Here is a 22,210-nt window from a genome sequence, read left to right on the forward strand (position 1 = left end):
AAAATTTTCCTAAACATGTACCTTTTGAAATTAAGAAGTTCATCTTATATCATCTAGGATGTTGTCTTTCATCAAGGATATGGGTAATTGAGCATCAATGCACCCACTAACTTCTGACCCTCTAGAACAAATACAATTGCAACTTTACAGGGTAATGGTTAACAATAACTCCATTAAAGTAAAGTGCAATTCAAAGCAAATGCAATCGTCTCATATTTTGCATCCTGGGCTCTTCGTCACAACTTTAAAGCTTTGTTAATGGGAAGAAGACTTAAACATTAAAGCCATGCATATTTTTTTCTGCATGAGCTGTCTTGCTGTGAGATTTTCATATGGTGACTACAGTGACATCACTGTTGTGAGCTGTGGCAGTTGTACTTGACTAGATTTTAACATCCGAAAAACTAATCTTTCATTTAATTAGCTAATCCACGCATGTCAGACAGCATGGGAATGCACAACCTACTCATATATTTACCAGGAGGAGCAATTCGTTTTTTTTGGGTTGCATCTTCCTTAAAAACAGAAACGGTACCATATTGAGTTGTGTATTAACCATGCTCCCTCCAGTAATACAAGTATCATGATGCATGGACACCATTATGTTAAATAATCAATTCTATATTATGTAATATTTACCGTCTTATTTATTTAAGTTTGTTCCATCACATTTGTACACTTTGCTTCATTTGCATATCCATCATATTTACAAAATGCATGCATCATCAGTAAAGAACTTGCGAACGCCCAATTTCATGCATCGTGGGTAAGAATAATTTAATAATTGAATCAATGTTTTGTCATCACAGGATGTGGAGGATTGGAACATTGGTCACCTGAACACAGTCTTGGATGTTGTGGAGCAGGACAGTGGAATCACCATTGATGGTGTTAACACACCCTACCTTTACTTCGGCATGTGGAAGACCACATTTGCCTGGCACACAGAAGACATGGATCTGTACAGCATCAACTACCTGCATTTTGGGGAACCCAAGTCCTGGTACACAAACTTATTGCTACTTTTTGGTTGCCTTTCTTACATTTATTCCAGTTGTGTGATCAAAGGCATTTCTTGAGATGGAGAGTATCCAAAACTGAGAATGGCCCGTGGAAATAGATTGTAGAACTGCTAAAATCCGTTCAAGTCTCATCTTTATCTAGATTGTCTATTCACGTACACTCTGCTGCAGAGTGTTTATCTCATCAACAAAACGTCATCTATTGATAAGATATCCGGTTTGTTTGGAGGGTTTATACTGTATCTGAACACTGATCTAGTACTGCTGAGGTCTTGGGTTGGAATCTACAACCAATCTGTTTTCATTGTAGTGAGTTAATGGCCTCTCCCGTTGACATAATTGCATGTACTACATTTGTCTTTGTTTCATAATACTCTACATCTTGGGGATTAAAATACTGGGTTTCGTTGCCATGTGGCATACAACTGTTGCAACTATTTATACTATGATGTGATGCACAGCTTTCTGTGCAATTTAGTGGAAATTGCTTCTCGCAACATGACGTTGATATTGCAATTGGACCACCTGGAACACAAAGCTTAGTTGTGCATCTGCAAAATAAGAGCATCCCTTTTTTATTATGCTGTTCTGATGCCGACAACAGCAAGTGTGTAAAGTTACGTGTTGTGGGAAGCTGCTTTGAATTTCTGCAACCCAAGGCTCACTTAACCCCCTCTCCTCCCCCCCTTGCAGGTACGCCATTCCCCCAGAGCACGGGAAACGACTGGAGCGTCTTGCTAAAGGTAAATCAAAAGCTATCGACATTCCTCCTCTGAAGTGGTGGTGTACTCATTGACTGTTATGGGTGTAATGTAGACCTGGGATATCCAATTATTTCAGTAGTTTATTACTACATTAGTGGTCCGCTGGATGGGAGGTGATGGAGCAGGACATGGATCTGTCATTGGCAATGTCGGACGCATCGCAGGGTGTGACTTACAGGGGGTTTCCTGCATTCAGGAGAAAGGATGTTGGGGCAGCTGCCATTTTTAAGGGGGCTCGAGTAATTTATCACAAAAAAGTAGTCGATCAAAATGTTTTCTTGGATCGACTAAATCCTCATCTATCGTCTTGTCCTCGTCATACTTTTGTGAGCTCAATTGCAAGACTTAATTCCTGCAAGCAATGACCTCGTAGTTGGTTGAAGATGATATTCGTTTTAGGAATTCAGTGGTGTTCTAAGTTACTGTGAATCCCATGGGCAGCACATCTAACCAATTAATATGTATAGTGCTCAATCACCACACAAATCAGGACAGAAATTAGGACTTAAGCCAGCCAGCACTGAATAAGACTTCATTGCATGTGGTGCATCAGACGTTACAGAAACCCATCTAGAAAAAGAGGATGCCCAAGGGGAACTTAGATTAATAGCATAAGACTGGGCGTGCTTTTATGTTTAGTTTTGTTGTCTTTCTCCGCACCTCCAATTAGCATGGTGTGCGAAAGAAGTTCTAGGTACATACAAATCACAACCACCTGATCTATAAGAATGAGCACCGGACAAGGTGGAGGGAAATCAAAACCAGTGTCCTGTCGGTAGACAAGACGTGACCTAGCGGTAGCGTATATTTAAGCTAACCCAGCTTAAATATACGCTGCCAAGCTTGGCGGTGTTCATTCAGACGCTGTCTTTCCGACAGACCTGTTCTTCACCTGAGGACGGCTGCTTGCGTTGTGGCCGAAACTTCGTGAGAATTGTATTATTTTATTATGTTTTATTTTTATTATTTTTGTATCTCCCTTCTACGTGACTTTACCCAAAGAACCAAGAAGATAGCAGTAGCATGTTTATCGCTTGTTGCAGCGGTTTACGATTCTTATTCAACGGCTACCTTATTGCAGGTGTACAAATATACGTGTCGTCTCCTTTACAATGGGATTATCATATTAATAATGGTAAACAATAACAACTTAAAAAGTATGCTCTTCATCAGAGGGAATGTAATGTGCGCTTAAACATATTTTGTAGCACATTCACCGATTTCAGCATTATCGTTTGGAGTAACCATTAGTTCATATTCATTGATTGCTAATCGTCCGCGTCAATTACTGTTTGCCGTGCATGCAGGGTTTTTCCCTGGCAGCTCACAAGGCTGCGATGCCTTTCTCCGCCACAAGATGACGCTCATTTCCCCTTCCATCCTACGCCAATATGGGATCCCCTTCGACAGGGTGAGCATTTTGTTCCACTTACTCATTCTGCCTGTTTTTATACAGCGTGCACAGCTGCTTTGTTACACTTGGTGAAGTGCTGTCTTAAGGCAGAGTACTTGAAAACTATGCATTAGTTAATTTGCTTCACAGCTGTGTGCTAAACTCCTTGTGGTTGAAAATGTTAAAATATGCAGGCTTTGGTTTACTGTAAAAGGTGCTCGGTGTGAAATAAACTTTAATAGTAATTTTCTTTGCATAACATCTTGCAGTTAAGATGAGTTGAGTTTTTAAATGGTCAGTTTAAGTGATTCCATTATGTTTTTGTAACTTGATCATTCAAATAATGTATGGAGCACAATTATTTCAGTCTTATTTTTCACAAGTGAACTTTTAAACTGAACATATATATTGTGTTGTTTTGTCTGCTTATTTAACTTTTGAATGTAGTCTATATTTATATATATGAATAATAAATGTCGTCATGCTCTTCTGAGGATATTATACCACATTCACCATTCATTTTTTTCCCCTTTACATTGCCAATTGAAATTGTCACCACGGTAATTCATCAGCAGTTATGTAATTTGAGCAGTTATTATTAGGACAATCCCCCATGGGGGAGACCATTTTCAAATGCATTGCCTCTTAGTTTCATAATATAAGTAATTCGTTTAGCATTGGACAGCCAGTTCTTGTAAATTTAATTGCAGAACATATCCCGGCATATAGGAGTGCTTGCGATTTATTCCTGGAACCAATGTGATATATTTTTGTGTGACAGGTGACCCAGGAGGCGGGCGAGTTCATGATAACATTTCCATACGGGTACCACGCCGGCTTCAACCATGGCTTCAACTGTGCCGAGTCCACCAACTTTGCCACATTGCGCTGGATTGACTATGGCAAGCAGTCGACGTTGGTGAGTGTGGGCCGTAGGTGTTGGCACTGTTAGCTATTTTTTTTGGTGGTTTCACATTTCCTTTGCCAAACAATTGTGCAGAGCTGCTGGTGCACAAAATCTGACCAAGCATGCAGATGTGGTAATTGCTGTGAGCTAACGTGAAATTATACGGTCAATATCATGAGCAGCTCGCTTTCATTTTTGTGCTGTTCGTGTTACAGTGGTTGCCATTGCAGCACTTGTTCCCTAATGCAATAATTTTTTTCACGGAAGTAACTACTATTGAATATCAGGGAAATATACGTTAGGTTGGTTTAACACGTAGGCTTTCGCGACCAATATCCATAATACAGTTTTTTTACAACATTTACGCAAGATTATTTTGATTTATAGCTTTCGTGACTGGTGTGTTGCAGTCGAAACGTGAGAATTTTATTGATTTTTATTATTTTATTATTTCCCTTCTACGTGACTTTACCGAAAGAACCAAGAATATTATGGATACCTTTGGCTATATGTGTGCAGCATTGTACGGGAGTTAAAAGTGAAAACTATGATTGTAATATACTCCTGTGGATGGTTTTCACAGTTGTGCTGTTTTGCTCCTTGCGCTGGGGGAGCTTTGGGAAACATTGATGCTAATATTTTACATTTTGATTTGTATTTGAGATGCAGTGAGGGCATTTTCCCACTGTGTGGCAGCAAACACCACCGAATGGACACGTGCACTTTAAAATAATGGCAAATGTGTACACCATTCTGTCTTGAGGCAATATTGGCATTCATTTGTTTTGCTGCTTGTTGGCGATTATGCCGAATATCATATTTGGGGTTTGGGAGCTCAAATCAATCAGGTTTGGAGTCCTGGGCATCTTGTGAATATTGCTCACAAGTTCTTGCTGCTATTTATTCTCTTAAATTATTGTTTGTTGCTCATTACTACTTAGTTGCTGTAAAAATATTAACTAATTATACTATTATATATGAACACATTGAGCCTTGTTTTATGTGGGTTATTTTCAAACTTGTATATATATTTGGTTGATGTGCCACTTTTCAAAGTCCAAATTTTAATTGGTTGATGCTTTGTTGCATTGTGTATTGCGAGTGTTGTTTGTGGCCGTATGTTGCCCTTTCCATTGAGTGTGTTGATGTACGCAATGCTGATCTGTGCGTTGCCGTTAGTAGTTTAAAGGGATCCTCCCTGGGGAGGTTTCGTCTTGCCTGGTTGCAGACCACTGCTGCAACCTGAACCCCCTGGTTTGTGCTTTTAGAGACCTCCGTTACTTCATTTACTCGCATATCTTTTGCCCTTTATTTCCTCAGAGAACAAGTGCCTCCTGGATTATTTAATACATTATAATACTTCCAGTGACCATTTTTGTCCTTTTGAGATGATGCGTAAAAATGTGCAGGCCTGCCCAGCACACTTTGACGATTATATTAATTCGTAGCATGTGCACCACGTGCGCCATTCAACACAAATATGGAAATTGTACTGATTTAAATAAATTAAAATTCATTCAGAATGTATCAACCACCATTGCACAACATGAATACAATAAATAGTCATATCAATCATCAGAATAACAATAACTTGGCAAAGTTTAACGATTTCATATGCTCATAAGCTTCATTACTTGCAAATCCGTTGAATTTTGAACTTGATTTTCAAAGCTCATTGGTTTCTAAGGCTCCTTAAAATGATAGATCGTTGTACTTAAAAGCACAAGCAATGAAATGGAATTGAGAATTTGCTCATTCAAATGTGATACAAACTTTGATTCATGCAACTATGTGAAATGAGAATGACCAAAATGTTTTCACATTTTAATCCAGTATGGTTTGATAAGTCGTTCGTGATTTGCTTTTGATGATTTTTTGGAGGGGGATGGGAAATAAAAAAAACATCATAAATGGTATTATGAACTAAATGAAAATTTTAAATCCCATTTTCGGTAAGTCTTCTCAAATGAATAAAGGTCCCGAGCCAGCCTGTCAAGCAAAGTGTTGCACAATCAATAATGTTCAGAGCTTGGAGCAGGTGACATAGTTGCAAAGCACTTAATGTGGATCACTTTGTTGAAGTGAAGTCTCTAAAAATGAGAACTATGGTAATTAAATACCACAAGATCTTGGAATTTCATTAATGTGGAATATTGCTTATTTTAGTTGCTCATAAAACTTGAGGTAATTTGCACAAGGAGAGGATACGAATCCAACAGTGTCGTTTTCATATGTTAGAATTAAAACTGCAGTATTGTTACTATATCTTGCGACATATTTTTCATAGCAATGTAATTGCTCAGAGGATGCAATAATTTTTTACAATTTGCATCTTGACTAAAACATTATTGGTACAAATGCGTGTTTGCTGTAATGAACACTTCTTGGAAAGGCCACTCTTAAGCTCCCAAGTGCAATGCGCAACCACCAAGGGTCCCCGTGGTTTCATCTCATCATGACCTTTTTTGTGCGGTGCCTTCTGTGGGATAGCATGTGTAACGCAAACCCAAACCGCAAGGTCGCCCACAATTAGACTGGAAGGTGAACGGGGAAGGTAAATGAGGGTGGGAATTATTGGAAAAACAAACCCTAAACATCGATTATCTCGAAATCCCTACAGAAACAAACACAGCCAAGAGTGACAGCCTGAATTATCCATTGATAATGCAAGGCTAGATGACTCAGTTATTCCTAATGCCCTTAGGGAATTCTTATCTTTTACTGTCAAATAACAGTGTTATTAACGTTCCCTGCAACTCGAGTATGGCATGATAATGTGAACCCCGGCGTGCCAGGTATCGACAAGAAACCAAAGAAATTGGTCGAAGGCAAAAATCGATGCAGCGAACCCATTCCCACATGGCTATCACATTACCTTAACTTTTCTATAAAAAAGTTTTCTTTTAAATAATGTTCCCCTAAACCACCGCCACCCTGGTGAATATCCCTAATTTCAAGGTTTTGAAAAATCATCATAATCCAGTCTTTCACTCAACTTTAATAATACCTTATAACTATACTTGCTTCATTGAAGCTGTTATTTTGTGTTGCTGTGGCCTGCTACTTTAAGGGTTTGGACATGCTGGCCTATATTCTGCAACGTTGTCCTTTTTGTCCCCGGCATGATGGGTTTTGTACAGAGGGTGGCCTTGTGTTGGGGTGAGGTCGACTGCCCACGCATGCAGCAATACTTTCTGCCTTGTGCTGACAAGTAATGAAGGATAATATATCTCGGCAATTTCTCCGATGCTGTGCACTTTCACGAACTGTCAGGTTTGCATGGCGATGGGAATATCCACTCTTCAAGCCTCCTAGGAGATGTGTGAGAATGGTACTCGGAGAGTGAAAGGCACGCCATTTGGGTAGTTATTGTTAGCAAATGGTGGGCAAGTGGCAGTACGGGCTTTTATGACCTGGCCACTTTGTACAATAGGACCATTACCATTCTAAAACATCAGTTTAGGTTTTGTAGCTGTCCAGGGCTAGGATTGTGGATAAGTATTTGTTGACCTTTTATTTTTCTTATTTTCAACATCATTCCTTGAAAGTTTGACTGATTCTAAATCTAAAAAGCAACGATTTTTTTCCAGACTGGAATTTATACATAGAGGCACATACTTTTGACCTTTTTTGAGGTTATGCTTGGATGACGTCCAAGGCTTATATTGGAATATAAAATCTACGCAATGTCCCACAGCTTGGTTGTCTGCATAGTTTTTGCACAAGTATTATGTCTGAGTTATAATACGAAACAAAAATTTGATTAACTTCAGTCATTCCACAGCTCGGTCGTTCCAATTAATTTTCTTTCAAGGTTGTGCATTTTTTGATGACACTGCCATACAGTGGTGGGCTGCCCTGGAAATAAATGAAAAGTCCATAACAAAGCAAAAAAGTTAATTAGTCGGTCCTGGAATGTGATGTGGGTCTGAGGATGGGAAATGTTTTGTCATTTAGTTTTCTAATACCTTTTACAGGATAGGGAAGTGAACTGCCTTGTCTTTTTTATGTTGCGTTTCTACAGATAGCGCAGTGTTGCATGGCACACATTTGGGTTTCACGGCACATTGTCTAATGTTTGATTTTGTGAACTATGTATTTTGAGGATACGATATCAATTTAACATAATTTACTCCTAATGGAGGGAGCTTGCTCACAACTGACCCTATTACTCAGTCAGTGGGAAAATAAATGTCCTTTGTGCCCTTCTTCAAGGGCTGGCAGCTCTACAGGCAAGTTTCTCCATAAAAACAACTGTTTTGTGGCCTGCACTATATGACTGGAATTTTTTCAATTATTCCTCTTAATTTCTAAATGTATGCCAGTGTGCAGCATACCATCGTGTACACCAGCTTGTAAATACCAAGTTATTTCGTACTAAATAAAAATTGTAATAAAATAATACGGCTGAAAATTAATGTCTGCATCCAAAGGGACTCGTGTAATAAAAAGAGCTTGCTTACATAATTGTAATATCAAGTACTAAATCAATGTCGAGTAGAGAATTTATTTTTTCAAGGACAAATTTATGGAAATACATCTAATACATGTGCATTCATAAATCTACCATTTCTTGCCACCTTTGCTGGCCTTTATAATCCAACTCATTGTTTAATGTGATTTTATTTATTGTGTGCAGCTCCTAATGGACTTTCTTATCACATCATTGTTCTCACAACAGAATAGAGTGTTGTGTTGTCCTCTGCCCAATTTGTTAATGTGCTTCACGTGGTCGTCGCCACACTCCTGTCTGTGCCTGCAGTGCACCTGCATGAAGGACATGGTCAAGATATCCATGGACATCTTTGTGCGCAAGTTCCAGCCGGAGAGGTACGAAATGTGGAAGCAGGGCAAGGATCAGTACATACTGGACCACTCGCTGCCTACCCCCGAAGCCAGTGAATTCCTCACTGGGAAAGTATTCAAGCTGGAGGAATACCTCGCCACCTTCACGCCAGTCAAGAGGAAGAAGAAGAGGGAAAAGTGAGTTTGCTTGCATTTTACACACTCGGAGCAAAAAGTGCTACCTGGCAGCAGGAGTAGTTGAATTTTCAATCATAGCGAGTGAAATGGAAAAATAATGTAATGGGATAATGAGATCATGGTAAATTTAAAGAAATATGCATTTCCAACATGAAAAATATTCAGTTTAGAGTCAATATTTTGGGCCGTAGAGCCAGTCACTTTTAATAATTTATCCTTTCGGTACAGAAGTCTGCACCGGTGCCTTATGTCCAGGTTCTATTCACCAAACAAAATAAAATCTTGAGTAATTTCTGACTAAGTGGGTAACGTATTGGCATATTCTGCAGTATTTGATGAAGAAAACTCGAACACCAATATTTTTCCCAGCCTCAAGCTTCCACAATTACTCAGCTGCAGGCAGCACAACTTGCATAGTTTGGAGTTGCAGAGAAAATCAATTCGGCATTTTTTTCATTGCTTTGTGCAATTTATTGTTTAAAGCATTGTTAAGTTTCTGTTTATTTTGCACCCTTATCCCCCCCACCTCCATTATTTCTTATTTTATCCTTCACTGTGTCAACACCTCGGTAGAATGTGATTATAATTCTCAGGATATAAAAAGTATCTTGGTGTCGTGAAGGATGTGTTTGATGGTGTTACATGTTTGTAGTGTTATACAAGTCATTACAATCTAATCAAAATATTATGGTGGAATGGCTTAATTATGTTAACCGCATTGTTGTTTGATCAAAAGTCAATATTTTTGTCCCCAGAAAGAAACCTAGATTAAAATTTGCATGTGAAGAGGAGTCTGAGAATTGTTCAAGCACTTATTTATTACTCCAACGTACAGCAACACTCTTTCCAAAACCAACCCCGAACACACGTCCCACAGCCCCTTTTAACCCCTCCATCTCCGCCCTCACTCCCAATACACATCCGCGTCGGGCACGCCGGTGACGTCGCTGCCCTTTAACCCCTGACCCCCGTCCAGCGCATTCCCGCGCGTGTGATTGGTGCGTGTTGTAGTGAGAGCGGAGATGTCGCGTTTGTGTGGTACGTGTCTGTGAGGGTGGCTCGCAGATCCCTTACACATGCATAGCTCTAGGCAATGAATACAGAAAATGTGTGGTCCCTGGGTAAAGCACAGATAATTGATGTGCAGTCAAAGTAATGATTTTAGAAATGTATTTGTCAAAACTTGGCCGTTTAATTGTATTTCATATCATGTTCAAGTAGTTACTTACATCAGGAGTATGGTGGTGCCTAATTATTTGCATCAAATTGTTTGCAGCACTAATTGTGTTGATGGGAGCTATTTTCTTTATAGCCTAAACAATATTCGAGCAAATATATTAAACGCAACCTATAAGTCAATATATATTGGTTAAACTCTGGAGGCAGGCTTTGTTTACTGTCATGAGTAAAGAAGAAGAGCAAAAACAATCTTCATATGAAAACGTGTTGTTTTTAAATAAGCTGCCCATTATTTGAGCATAAATCTAATGACTCAGAATGGTAATTAACTTTATTCAGTTGCCAAGCACAGTCTTGAAAATCGCGTGACTGCTTCACTTAATCCCTCGTGTTTTTTGCCGTTCCGTGCAATCGCAGCCCGCTGCGCTTCAAGACTGTGCGTGCGAAGGAAGAGGAGGAGGATGAGGACGAAGATATTGATGACACAGAGGTGAAACTGGAGCCTGTCGATGTGAAATCTGAAGACGAAGACAAGTGGGACCCAACCTGGGGTGAGGGCTGCCGCTCATTCGTGTGCATAACGCAAGTCGTTCTTGTCTCAGATGGCATAGCATGTTGAGTGACATTGTGTCATATCAATTGGAGGTTAACATTTGCGAAAAAGTGTTTTGTCCTGCATGCAAAGCTTTTGGAGTTCGTCGGTTAATAGCTGATGTCCGTAGTTGGTAAAATGGTTTCAGGGGAGAAAATGGTGAAAAGTTGTTTTGGCCTACTGCACATGTTGTCCTTGTTTACTGGACATGTGAAAAAGAGCTTCATAGCTCATCGGATTCTTCCAGTCTAATTAAATATTCTAATAAAGATTATGTTTGCAGAGCACTGATATAATGTTGCATTGCTCTCCCCACGTGTAAATGTATTGGCACCGACTGATTCTGGACATGTAAATATCATTAAGTAAATTAGTGTAATCCCTCAGCCGTTGTGTTTAATGGATCACTTGCAGGTAATTACTGAAGTATCTGGTCTTGTATTGTAAATTAAACTCCACTAGCTCTTTATATTCCCGATTCATTCATAACTCGTTTATGTAATATATATAGCTTTGAATCAAATTGCCTTATGGTCCATACAGAGCAGTACATTGGCATGACTGGTAAAATTAGTTGCTTTGGAGTTCTCTCAAGGGATCTAACAAAACAACGCCCCTCCATTTGTTAGCTAATTAAACAATTTGATCATTTCCTGGCTCGCATCACCATGAATACACATAGCCATGTCTCGGACATGCATTGAGCGTGTTGGGCCGTAGCCGATTGATGGTCCAGCCTTGTATCAACACAGATGGAGTTCCTTATGCTCAGGGATTGAGCCAGGATGCATCTGCTGTTGTACGTGCTGTAGTTGACGGTAAACAGGTGTCTGGTGATGATGATGAATGTCAGGCTTTTTCTTTGCAAATGAGTCCTACAAATAAATCTAACGTACATTAAGTTGGCAAGCATACCTGTCAACAACAGACCCTATGTAGCCACAGTACACAAGAAACTTAACTTTTTACTTTCCAGCTGCAGCATATGCACATACACACAACAGTTATTTGATGTGCTCTTTAAGCTTCTTAGCTCAGTGGGCCTTGCCCACAATAAATCTAACCAAGGTAAAATGAATGTAATGCAATGTTTCCTTGCTGTTATGTTACCGTCTTGGCAGATTTGGCAAAGCATATTGAGAAAACAAAAAAGAAACCGCGAGAGAAGCTCCGTGGGAAAGATGCTGCCCCCCCAGGAGGCAAAGCCAAGAAGAAGCAAAAGGAGTTCCCCGTGGATACGCTTCCAGAGCCTGTGCAAGTGGAGGAAGTTCCACAAACTAGTGATGGCCCTCAGAGCACAGCAACGGTGGAAAAACCGAGGGCCAAGCGCAAACTGCTTCTCACACTGCAACCCAAGGTCACCAAACGGGTGGTGTTCAACAAGGATGCTTTTGCTTACCAGGTACGTGGAGTGGAAGCCCTCATGTGTGTGCTGGGGCAAGAACGTTGCCCCCCCCCCTGATTTGTGCGGTTACTTTTGGTTATGGGATTGTGAACGAGTGTAGAACTTCATTTGTAAGATTTTATTATTCGTGTTGGAATGCGTTTTGTTACTATGGACATAATGTGGAAATGACTTTTTTACCCGAAGTAGTTACGTTGTAACCTCTATGGTGCTTAACATTTAATTATGCCTGGTATATAAAATGTGCTTTTCATGTAAAATGTGTTTTTCATTAAAGTTTCACCTTTTTTACATGTTTTGCATTCTTAACATTGTTCTAGTTTCCATTCTCGCATACAGTACGCACACTCGCTCGTCAACACTGTTGTTTACAGGATTGAATTGCCTTTTCATCACTTGCTGACTTTTTTGTATTTTCAGGAGGAATTCATGCAGTTCACGAGCGGAAAGGTAAAGGAGCCGCGTAGAGAGGGCGAGTCGGCCACAGATGCGCTTGAGCTGCTGTCCCCCGGCGAGCTGAGTGAGGGGGAGGCCATGGTCATCGAAGCCTGCATCAACCCAGAGGATGTACTCAAGGTCACCTGATGCCTCCCATATACTCTGCACTTGCACATGTCTGGAAATTATATTTTACTTTCTCTTGTGGCTGTGCTTAATGCACTTGTGCATCATGCCAGAATGCACCTTTTATTCATCTGTTTCATATCTGAAATCCTATTGTAATTGATGTCTTCTCAATAGGCATGCAATAATGCATTATTTTGTCATTTTAATTTTTATGCCCATGGTGTGTTTTGAATGTTGCCTGTAAGAATCAATATTTGATTACATGACTCCTGCAGTTACTAGAGGTTGCTACATTTACCTTGACATAAAAGAAATGATTGCATTGAATAGATCCCGAATTTTAGACACTTCATATTGTCTATGCAAATAGGACTTAACATAACTACTAAATCCCTGTTTCGTCGATTTTTACAAGGGGGCAAAGATTTACACATCTCTGAAAATAAACTTGAGTAATGATTGTGAAATTTCTAATAGTGAACACGCCTGTTGTTGGGAACGAACGGGTAAAAACAATGTCCTACAAGGTGGACAGTACCCGTGTAGGACCGCGGTTGCTGGTTGTGTGCTGACGTTGCCGGTTGTCGGGTGACGTTTCATCCAGAAGGTGATGGCAGCCAAAAAGCGGAGCAAGAGCCGGCGGCAGCCCCTGAGCAAGCTGCCCATTCGATTCCCCATCTCCGTGGTGAAGCAGGAGTCACCCAGCGATGAAGGTGTGAGGCACTCCACAGTAATTCATTTTCTAAAGCTGTGAGATTGATTGATAATTAATTCAACACTCACAGAGTCACTCCAGTCACTCGCTCGCTGGCGGTCGGTCGTCTCGTTACTTTAAAAAATATATTTTTTATTGCTGCTGCCATGGATTACTGTTCTTCCACCCATGTTAGGACTGTCTACTAGACTGACTGTTTTGACTCATCCATACTGTGTGCAACTATTTATTGCAGGTCCAAACATTTTTTTCCTTTCGACTTTTTTTTTCCTCACACTGCTCTACTTTGGAATTCCTCCCCATTGTCTCCTTTACTCGAATTTTTCATGACCTTGGTTATTTCAAGAAATATGTAATCTCTTCTACCATCAATGGTGCTGTTTGTTACTGGTTGCCTGGCATTATATGCCTTTGGGCCTGTGTGAGGGAAACTGTTGTAAAAATTCTTCCTGCTGTTTGTTTTCATGTGAGGGGGGGGGGGCCTTGACATTGAGGAGGAAGACTGCTCTTTCCACAGTGGGTATCATTGAATGTAAATGGTGTGGATGTCTGCCTGATATTGCGCAACCATCAACATTTTGCTCTAGCAGAATTTTGACTTTTCTGCTTGGTGGCTGGAGGCAGTGGTGGTTGATGAAACTCGGTCGGTTTACTGAGCATTGGCAGTAACTTGAATCTCCTTTTATGTGAATTTGCAACCAATTGGTAGTTAATTTAGCAATCTCTTTCTGTTTTCAGTCTTTCTTGCTTGTAATACAATGCATTTGAAACAGGTCTGTAGAGATAAAATATAACCAAGAAATAACTTGTGCAGAGAAAAGCTGATTTCTTAAGCTATCATCATACGTCATTTTAATTTTGAACTGCAGGTAATTGTATGCAAAATCCTTGGCAGCATAACTTGTAAATATGGTGTTTATTTTATTCTGAGATGTGGGTTGCACATTTTTTTATCGTCTTATATCTAAAGTTTACCTGTGCTTGGTGCAAATTAGGTGTGCTTTCCCTGGTGTGTTTGAATTATCGTTTGTGTGCGCGTGTCTCTCAGGGTGCACACTTGGAAAGGTTTTCCTGTCTTTTTGTCTGCACTTGATTAATGTGACCCAATCTTTGAAATTAAGGTTGACCCACATGACCAGAAATTGGGGCTCTCTTGTGGACTTTTCTACAGGAATAATGAGTGTCTTTGGAAAATTAGTTATTTGGGCAAATTAAGACCTTATGTTCTGTCATTTCTCTGTGCTGCCTGTTTAAGTTGTAGTAAAGTAACATAAACACATCTTTGACATCACCCCTAATTTGTATAAGCCGCGAATTCTTCCCCCCAGTATCAAGTGCCCATCCCATTGGCCTACCTTGTGCTAACGTGTCTACAAACACAACACTCCTCGCAGAATTGCCGGAAGTGGTGTCCGAGGAGGAATCGGAGGCCGAGTCGTGGGCACGGCCACTGGCGCACCTGTGGCAGACCCGGCCGCACAGCTTCCTGGCCGAGCGCGAATACAACGCGGCAGCAGCTCGCAATGAGCCCTACTGTGCCATCTGCACCCTCTTCCACCCCTACTACAGGGTAAGGCGCCTATTTTGCCTACCCACACACCACATTATTCACTTGGTACTCTACGCCTCTTTTCATAGCTGCTATGAGGCTTTGCATTAAGGTTTTTGTTGAACATGCACTGCTTTTGCCAGTTTTCTCTATTAAATGTGAAGATACTCCTGTATTTTTTGAAAAACAAACTTTTATTCCTTATCACATTGATTAAATAATTGGAAATAATGCTTTTCATTCCCTGTAGTCTTACTGAAAGTTATCCTCAGGTGTCCTTCTAAAATTTTCTTTGGACTTTCAATAAAAAAATTATTTTGCGCTCAGATTTCCTCTGCATTCTGAGAAATAAAAAAAATTGAAGACCTTGACTATGCAGGTATATTGTAAACTCAATACACTTTATGGCCCAATACAGAGTAACATATTCGATTCAAAAGATACATAAGACATGGACATTTGCCTTTTTAAGAGTCATCCAGAGTGCTGGTCTCGGGAGTACAAAAGTGCTTAGTAACCCAGGCATTCCATTTAACCCCTATTGACATTCTGACCACATTGCCTGCTGCAGTAACAATAGCATTTAACAACACAAATTGGAACATGAAGCCATGCTAGAGATAGCAAGCCTTGTTAGCAGCATGTACATTGGTGAATAATTGGTTAGATTGGCTTTTCCAATCGATAATTGTATAGCCACATTACACATGGATGTTATTTTAACGGTTGCTTTGAGGTGCGGTTGCTTTGAGGTGCAGTTGCATTTACAATCTGCCTAAATCCAACGTGTAATTATTTAAAATGTACTGTTTCTCTTGGAAGATGTTTTTAAAATTTGTTTTAGAATTTTCATACGGGGATGGTATTTTTATTGACCAGCACGAATGTTTGTCAGATTATTTTACACTAGGAATAGTTTTGTTACCTTCCTGTTGGTGAAACATCTAGTTGCTCTGAGCAAGCCCGAGTCTAGAATTGTTCTACTTCTGTAGCACCCAGAAGCACACAAGCATTTTACGTGCCTACATGTGTTTTTCATACGTACTTATATTACATTTTCGCCCCAACAAAATCCACATTCGTATGGCTTCAGTCGGAAGCCGAAGAAGAGCCCCCCGAGAGTTCAAGCACCACTTCTGGGACGAACGTGCCCACCGTGGGCATGCAGACAAAGCCGCTCATCCCCGAAATGTGCTACGCGTCGTGCGGGGAGAACACAGACCCGCTGCCCGGTGGCTCTCTGCTTAACGAGGACGGCACCAGCACCCTCATCTCCTGTGCAAAGTGTTGCCTGCAGGTGCACGCAAGTAAGAGTTCTCTCCCTCACCCTTTGCTCACCTCTGTCTTGTCGACTGTGTACATCTCTCAACCTAAAAAAAACCCCAGCTTTTTGCGAGTGGCACTGGTGCTTGAGTTTTTGTTCGGCGCGGCACGTTTCTTGTCTGTGTGCGCGTGCACGCGCGTGTGAGAGAGTGCTCGGCTCGATTAGCGGCGAGCTTTGTTGTGCTGCCATAATGGCGGTGGCTGGCCTCCCCTGGTAATTGGTTTTTGCGTGCTGTAATGGTGTGCCGTGATTGCTGTGTGGTTTGCCGTGACAGGTTGTTATGGGGTCGGGGCACAATCCTTGTCAGATGGCTGGAAATGCTCTCGATGTGCTGCGGAGGCCTGGACTGTGGTGAGTCCATTTTACTTCTTTTACTAAAATCTTTTAGTCTGAAGTTACATTGCAATATTCCATCACTGAAATAGTACCTCCACTTAAGCATAAACCTCAATAAAATATACTGTCATTTGAATGTATTATTCTTTAATGTTTTCATAATGTCACAGTTAACCAGACTTGATGTCAGTATTGGAGGTAGTATATATTTTAATATTTGTTTCGTATATGTTAGGGTTAGGACCTGCAAAGGAGAGGGATATGTTTTCAAGCCAAATTTGCATTTTATTACATTCTGCTTTTATACAATTTACCTCTCCAGCAATAATTATTTAGTGCTCAATCGTGGTATCACTTAATGCTCAATTAGCTACAGCAGTGCTTATGAGTGCAAAATGCAACAGATGTATACTTCATTCGTGTACAATTTTTATGTAAAAATGTTTCAACATCTAAATTGTATATATTTCTTAAATCAATTTTTATTGCTTTGCCAGGTTTTTTTGGTGTTGAGATGCCTATTATGGATGTCCCTTTTAATGTGCAACTGGTTGTTGCTACTAAAGCCGTTCTTTTTGCAATTATTGTGTAATTTGTGCTTGTTTGCTTTATCTTAGGATTGCTGCCTGTGCAATTTGAGAGGAGGCGCCCTCCAACAGACCACAGACAACAGGTACGGAGCAGCAGCCGTGGTCTCCATAGGGCCACATCACGCTGTACCAAACAGCTCGTATACCTTAATATGTTATGGTAGCAGAAGTCTTTAGTTTGATGCATAGTGAACCTAGTCGCACCGTTCCGCAGGCTATAAACATAGCATATTTAGTAATATACACGGTCCAAATCCATTTAGGTGCAAATACTTTTCGTCTCCGAAGTGTTTTAGTGCCGCTTCTTCAATTACCTTTTGTGATTCAAAACAAACATATGCTTAATGGGTTTTACGGATTGTAAATAAAACAGTTTGATTCATTTTCATATATGCCTTCCTCTGGGTAAATAATAATTTTGCAGGTTTTACATTTTGATTGGCAGGTATTCTCGTAGGACAGTAATTTATTCCTGATTTTAAGATGTTAATTATTTTGCACTTTGATGCTTGCGATTGGTTAGAAGTGCAGTCCATGTGGAATTTGCGCGCACCACAAGACGCACGTCGATTTGAGTTGCGCTTGTGTGGCCGCAACACTCGGATGTGATGTCTGGCAGATTTTGTTTTTTTTGCGTGCAGTTTTCTGCACCCGGCTACCACGTTTGATATGCTCCGTTGTGGTGTGGGTGGGCGTTCTTGACAAGCGGGTGTCGTATGTCGTGCGACCATTTACAGATGGGTGCATGTGATGTGCGCGGTGGCAGTGACTGAGGCGCGCTTTGTGAATGTAATGGAGAGGAGACCAGTGGACATCAGCCGCATCCCTCCTCCGCGGTGGAAACTGGTACTTGTTTTGTTTTACTTGGTTTCTTATTGATATGCTATCGTAAGGTGGAGCAGAGCAGTGCGGGATGGTGGTTAAGCGCACCCTTACCATGAGCTCGATGACCAGAGTTCGATTCCAGTCTGCTATCGTCAGTGGTGAGTGATATTTGAACTGGTCCAGGACAACCCCCAGCTTCATCAACCTCTACACTGACCATTGTGGTGAAGTAGAGTCAAACAACCCCTATCATATTTCACATGGGCAAGTCTTCATCCAGCAGTAGATTGACAAAGGATTGTTAATGCAGTAAGGCTAAATTAGATCATCATACTCGAGTCGAAAAGCATTTTGTTTAAACTCAAATACAACCCAACATGCTGAACCTTGGTACATTTTTAGCTCATGGTGCTTGAGCATTTCATAGCTCAGGTTTACAATGACATCTCGGTTTGCATGTAGAGCAGAATTATTTGCAGTTGCGGAAGACAAATCTGAGCGTTCATGAGGCTGAAAATGTTAAAAAAATTACTGCATCTACAACATATTTGTCTGTACATGTGCGTTTGTAAACAGCTGGCAAATGTTAATGCTGCAGAGGAATTCTGCCAACCATTAAGGGACAGGGCCTGATTAGTGCACAGACGTTGGCAATCCAGTTCACGCAGGCAGGGAGAGCTCGCCGGACATTAAATGTGCTTTTAACCTGGAACGCACCCAGTTACAGATCCTCTTTAATCAGAGCAAAGTCATTAGCATCCGACGCCGTCTGTCCGCCACACTATGAGCTGTTTTGCAGCCCTGCTTTGGAGAATTTCTGTTGAGCAGCTGCTGCTCTGCGCGCTTGCCTAGCACTCGGGATGCTTTGCTTGCAAAACTAACGATCGTTTTAGCTCACTGTCACTGTAAAAAATTTCATCGCTTTTTTATGTAGTCACCTTTTAACCGAAAGACTTTGTGTTTTATTGGCTGCCGTTAGCCAAATGGAATTAAACTGTTTGTGGTGCACGCTGAATCTTGCTGCAGGTGATGAAAAATAAATGGCCAGAGTTGTTCATCTTTGTTTTACTTGCGTAAATTTGGTCGGGTTAATCAAAATAGACACCACCTAAATCATTGCCTTGGTGTATATTTTATGTTTCAGGGCTATACAATTGAGGCCAATAAATATGCCCTTTTAGCCATCCTCAAGGAAAACTTTCTGATTGCTAGTCCTCTTTGCTTCCCCGTGTGTGTGGCTATTTGTGGGTTGTTGGAAACTAAGAATGTTTTTTTTTATACAAATGGTTTGTTTTTATAAAGTAAATTTATAGGATTGTTAGTAAGAAGGCTATTTTTGCACTGACGACTTCAATGCACTTACTGTTTGGTAATTAATATATGATTGTCGTAAAGAATCTATTTTAGCATTTTTAATAGCTGTCTACGGAGACTTTGCCCAATTGAGTGCCGTTGGCTGCCTGTCAGGCTTGTTTTGCATGACATCTAATCCTTTTCGCTGCACGTTCATTTGGCTTTCACAATTTTGAGGACTAACATAAATTATCCGTAGATTAATTTGTTATTAAATGGTGCCTTTTTTGAACTGTGTGTACTTTTCCACCAACTCCTTGAGTGACTTAAAAATGTAGTTAATACCGCCGCTGTCTGCTGTGGCTCATGCTCGTTTGACATTTAGCTGTCAGTAACTCCGCTCTTGGTGTGTTTTTGCTGTCTTTTCTTGGATTTTCTGTTTGCACATAGTCACTTAAAGATGTTTTCTTGTTCATGTTTTTGTTTGTTGCGGTTGCACCCGATTTCAAGAGCCGAATGGCTCACAGGGCTATACCTAATAAATGAACTTGAGCGGGTGCTCTTTTGCATAGTTTCCAGTGGTCATGTAGGCACCATTTTTGTTTTAGTGATAGTCATAGTCTGTGGATTTTTTATTACATCATTTTCTTGGTCTTAGTTGACTAAAGCATTAAAAAACAGTCCACTTATAAAATGTTGGTGTGAGGGGCACGCAGGTTCCCCGCCGAATATTACCGGGTCGTTAATTAATTAACTTGGTGCACTTCTAATACATTTCACTCAATATTCTTAGTCTGCGTCCTCATTCAGACAAGTTAACGTTGTCCCGTTACGACAATGCTTGGGTCTTTCGGTAGTTGTAGTCATCGTCACGCTTGACAATATTCTTGGTCATCGTTGACTGAAATAAAATGTACGTTGACATATACGTAGCCAACCGGAAGTGTGAGGGAAAGGCAACAAACAAATATTAACATGTGCTTATCATTTTCATAACTTTTAATCGATTCATACATGCCTGTTTGATGACTAGCATTGTGAGCATAAGTATTGAATTCACCAAGTGACTTAGGCATGTTAGCGCATACCTGGTGAGCAAGCATTTATAGGACGCAAGCATTTATTGATTTGTGAAACTACCAGACAAGTGTCAAAAAGCATTATAGCTCATCGGATTCCTCCAGGATAAATAAATGTTCCGATTCTGAACTCAACAGAAAAAGCAAGTTGTAAAGAAATAAAAAAACAACGTTGCCGTTTGCAGAAATGCATCTTCTGCCGGAAGCAGCATCGGAAGGTGCAGGGTGCGTGCGTGCAGTGCTCGTACGGACGCTGCCCGACGCCGTTCCACGTGACATGCGCCCACGCTGCCGGCGTCCTCATGGAGCCTGACGACTGGCCGTACGCCGTCTACATCACGTGCAGCCGGCACAAGACTGGCACGCAGGGCACGGTATGAGTGGGTGGGCGGGGCGGCTAAAGGTCCTGCTTATCTCCACGTGTGAACGCCGTGTTTCTGGACTGTAGGAATGTAGCACGCACGTAAAAGCTATTTACCCTTCGCTCTGGCAATTTGGTTAATTGTTGTAATTTAGTTTTTTGTCTAGCTTTTACAAATTCCTTTTGTACTGTTTCTATTTTTCTTTTTTTCATGGAGTTTTGTTTACCCAAGTTATATGAATGTAGACATTACCATAGCATTTGCATAATTGGTCAGCAATTCTCACACGCTTGATTCATGGTGGGCATTGTGAGCGTAAGTGACGATTTTAATGAGCGATCACTCCTGTGATCAAGAATTTAAGAGGCAGGTGTTTCTTGATTTGTTAAACTCTGAAGTCTTTTCGGTTGTGAGGTCAATTATTGGCAGTACTGAAGGTGGTTTAGTAAGTCCATCTATGCAGACTTTTAAGTGTTATTAGAATCATGTGGTTGTATTTTCTCTGGGACCTGCTCTTTCCTCCATATGGAAAATACTCCAATGCAATCGACCAAACACCCTAATGCAATGGCCTTCCTAAAATATAGTCTTGATGATATGCTTTCATGTGGGATGTTTGCTGCAACATATCTGTTATTGAACAGCCACGTGTTTTGCCAACAGAAGAGCAGAAATGCTCTGCAGGACGTAACCGTCGGACAGACCGTCATTTCCAAGCACAAAAACAGCCGCTATTATCATAGTAACGTGATTGGCTTGACCACGCAGACCTTCTACGAGGTCAATTTTGATGATGGATCGTACAGCGACAACCTTTTCCCCGAGGATATAACGGTGAGAACGCTGCGAGAGGAGTGATAATGTGCATCTCTTGGCACATACAATTCAATCACGGGAGAATGATGTTTCTTTTGGCCTGCTCTCTTTTTAGCTAGATAACGTTCATACCATTTAATAACGTTACCAAGTTGGTGCGTTTCTGTACTTTTATGACACAGCCCTGATAGACTCCTGGAAGTCAATGGGCGATTTACAATGACAGCTTGAACATCCATTTGATAATCCACAACTCCAGCTTAATTCCTTAACATTATTCCTTAGTGCTTAAACGACTTAACGTCATGTTGTTCTCCAGCTACTCAACCTATTTTTCTCTCCTGCACATTATGTCCCTGGACTCGCATCCCATTGAACAGGTCAATAACGTTAATTATATTGGAGTTATCTTGCACTCAAAACTGTCCTTGAGGGCCCACATTGATAATGTGCCCAATATGATAAAAAAAAACTAAAATTTGATTCCTCCATGGAAATAAACTGCCATT

The 22,210-nt window shown here is 40.7% G+C and overlaps 1 protein-coding gene across 4 annotated transcripts in view; it reads left to right on the plus strand.

Annotated features, from left to right (window-relative positions):
• Window positions 1–22,210, plus strand: part of LOC144726722 (lysine-specific demethylase 4C-like) — a 36,555-nt gene that overhangs the window by 8,562 nt on the left and 5,783 nt on the right. For 3 of the 4 annotated variants that reach the window (XM_078605556.1, XM_078605555.1, XM_078605554.1), the window contains exons 5-20: window positions 810–1,003; window positions 1,716–1,765; window positions 3,094–3,197; window positions 3,961–4,098; window positions 8,849–9,069; window positions 10,666–10,799; window positions 11,962–12,242; window positions 12,666–12,821; window positions 13,417–13,525; window positions 14,922–15,097; window positions 16,170–16,383; window positions 16,675–16,751; window positions 17,354–17,409; window positions 18,064–18,172; window positions 20,709–20,897; window positions 21,549–21,719. In XM_078605556.1, the coding sequence (XP_078461682.1) occupies window positions 810–1,003; window positions 1,716–1,765; window positions 3,094–3,197; window positions 3,961–4,098; window positions 8,849–9,069; window positions 10,666–10,799; window positions 11,962–12,242; window positions 12,666–12,821; window positions 13,417–13,525; window positions 14,922–15,097; window positions 16,170–16,383; window positions 16,675–16,751; window positions 17,354–17,409; window positions 18,064–18,172; window positions 20,709–20,897; window positions 21,549–21,719 (2,379 nt within the window). The remainder of the gene's footprint in view (window positions 1–809; window positions 1,004–1,715; window positions 1,766–3,093; window positions 3,198–3,960; window positions 4,099–8,848; window positions 9,070–10,665; window positions 10,800–11,961; window positions 12,243–12,665; window positions 12,822–13,416; window positions 13,526–14,921; window positions 15,098–16,169; window positions 16,384–16,674; window positions 16,752–17,353; window positions 17,410–18,063; window positions 18,173–20,708; window positions 20,898–21,548; window positions 21,720–22,210) is intronic. The other variant, XM_078605557.1, reaches the window with a different exon arrangement.

Source organism: Lampetra planeri, chromosome 24 (assembly GCF_965212315.1).
Source record: "Lampetra planeri chromosome 24, kcLamPlan1.2.h2, whole genome shotgun sequence".
NCBI lineage: Eukaryota > Metazoa > Chordata > Hyperoartia > Petromyzontiformes > Petromyzontidae > Lampetra > Lampetra planeri.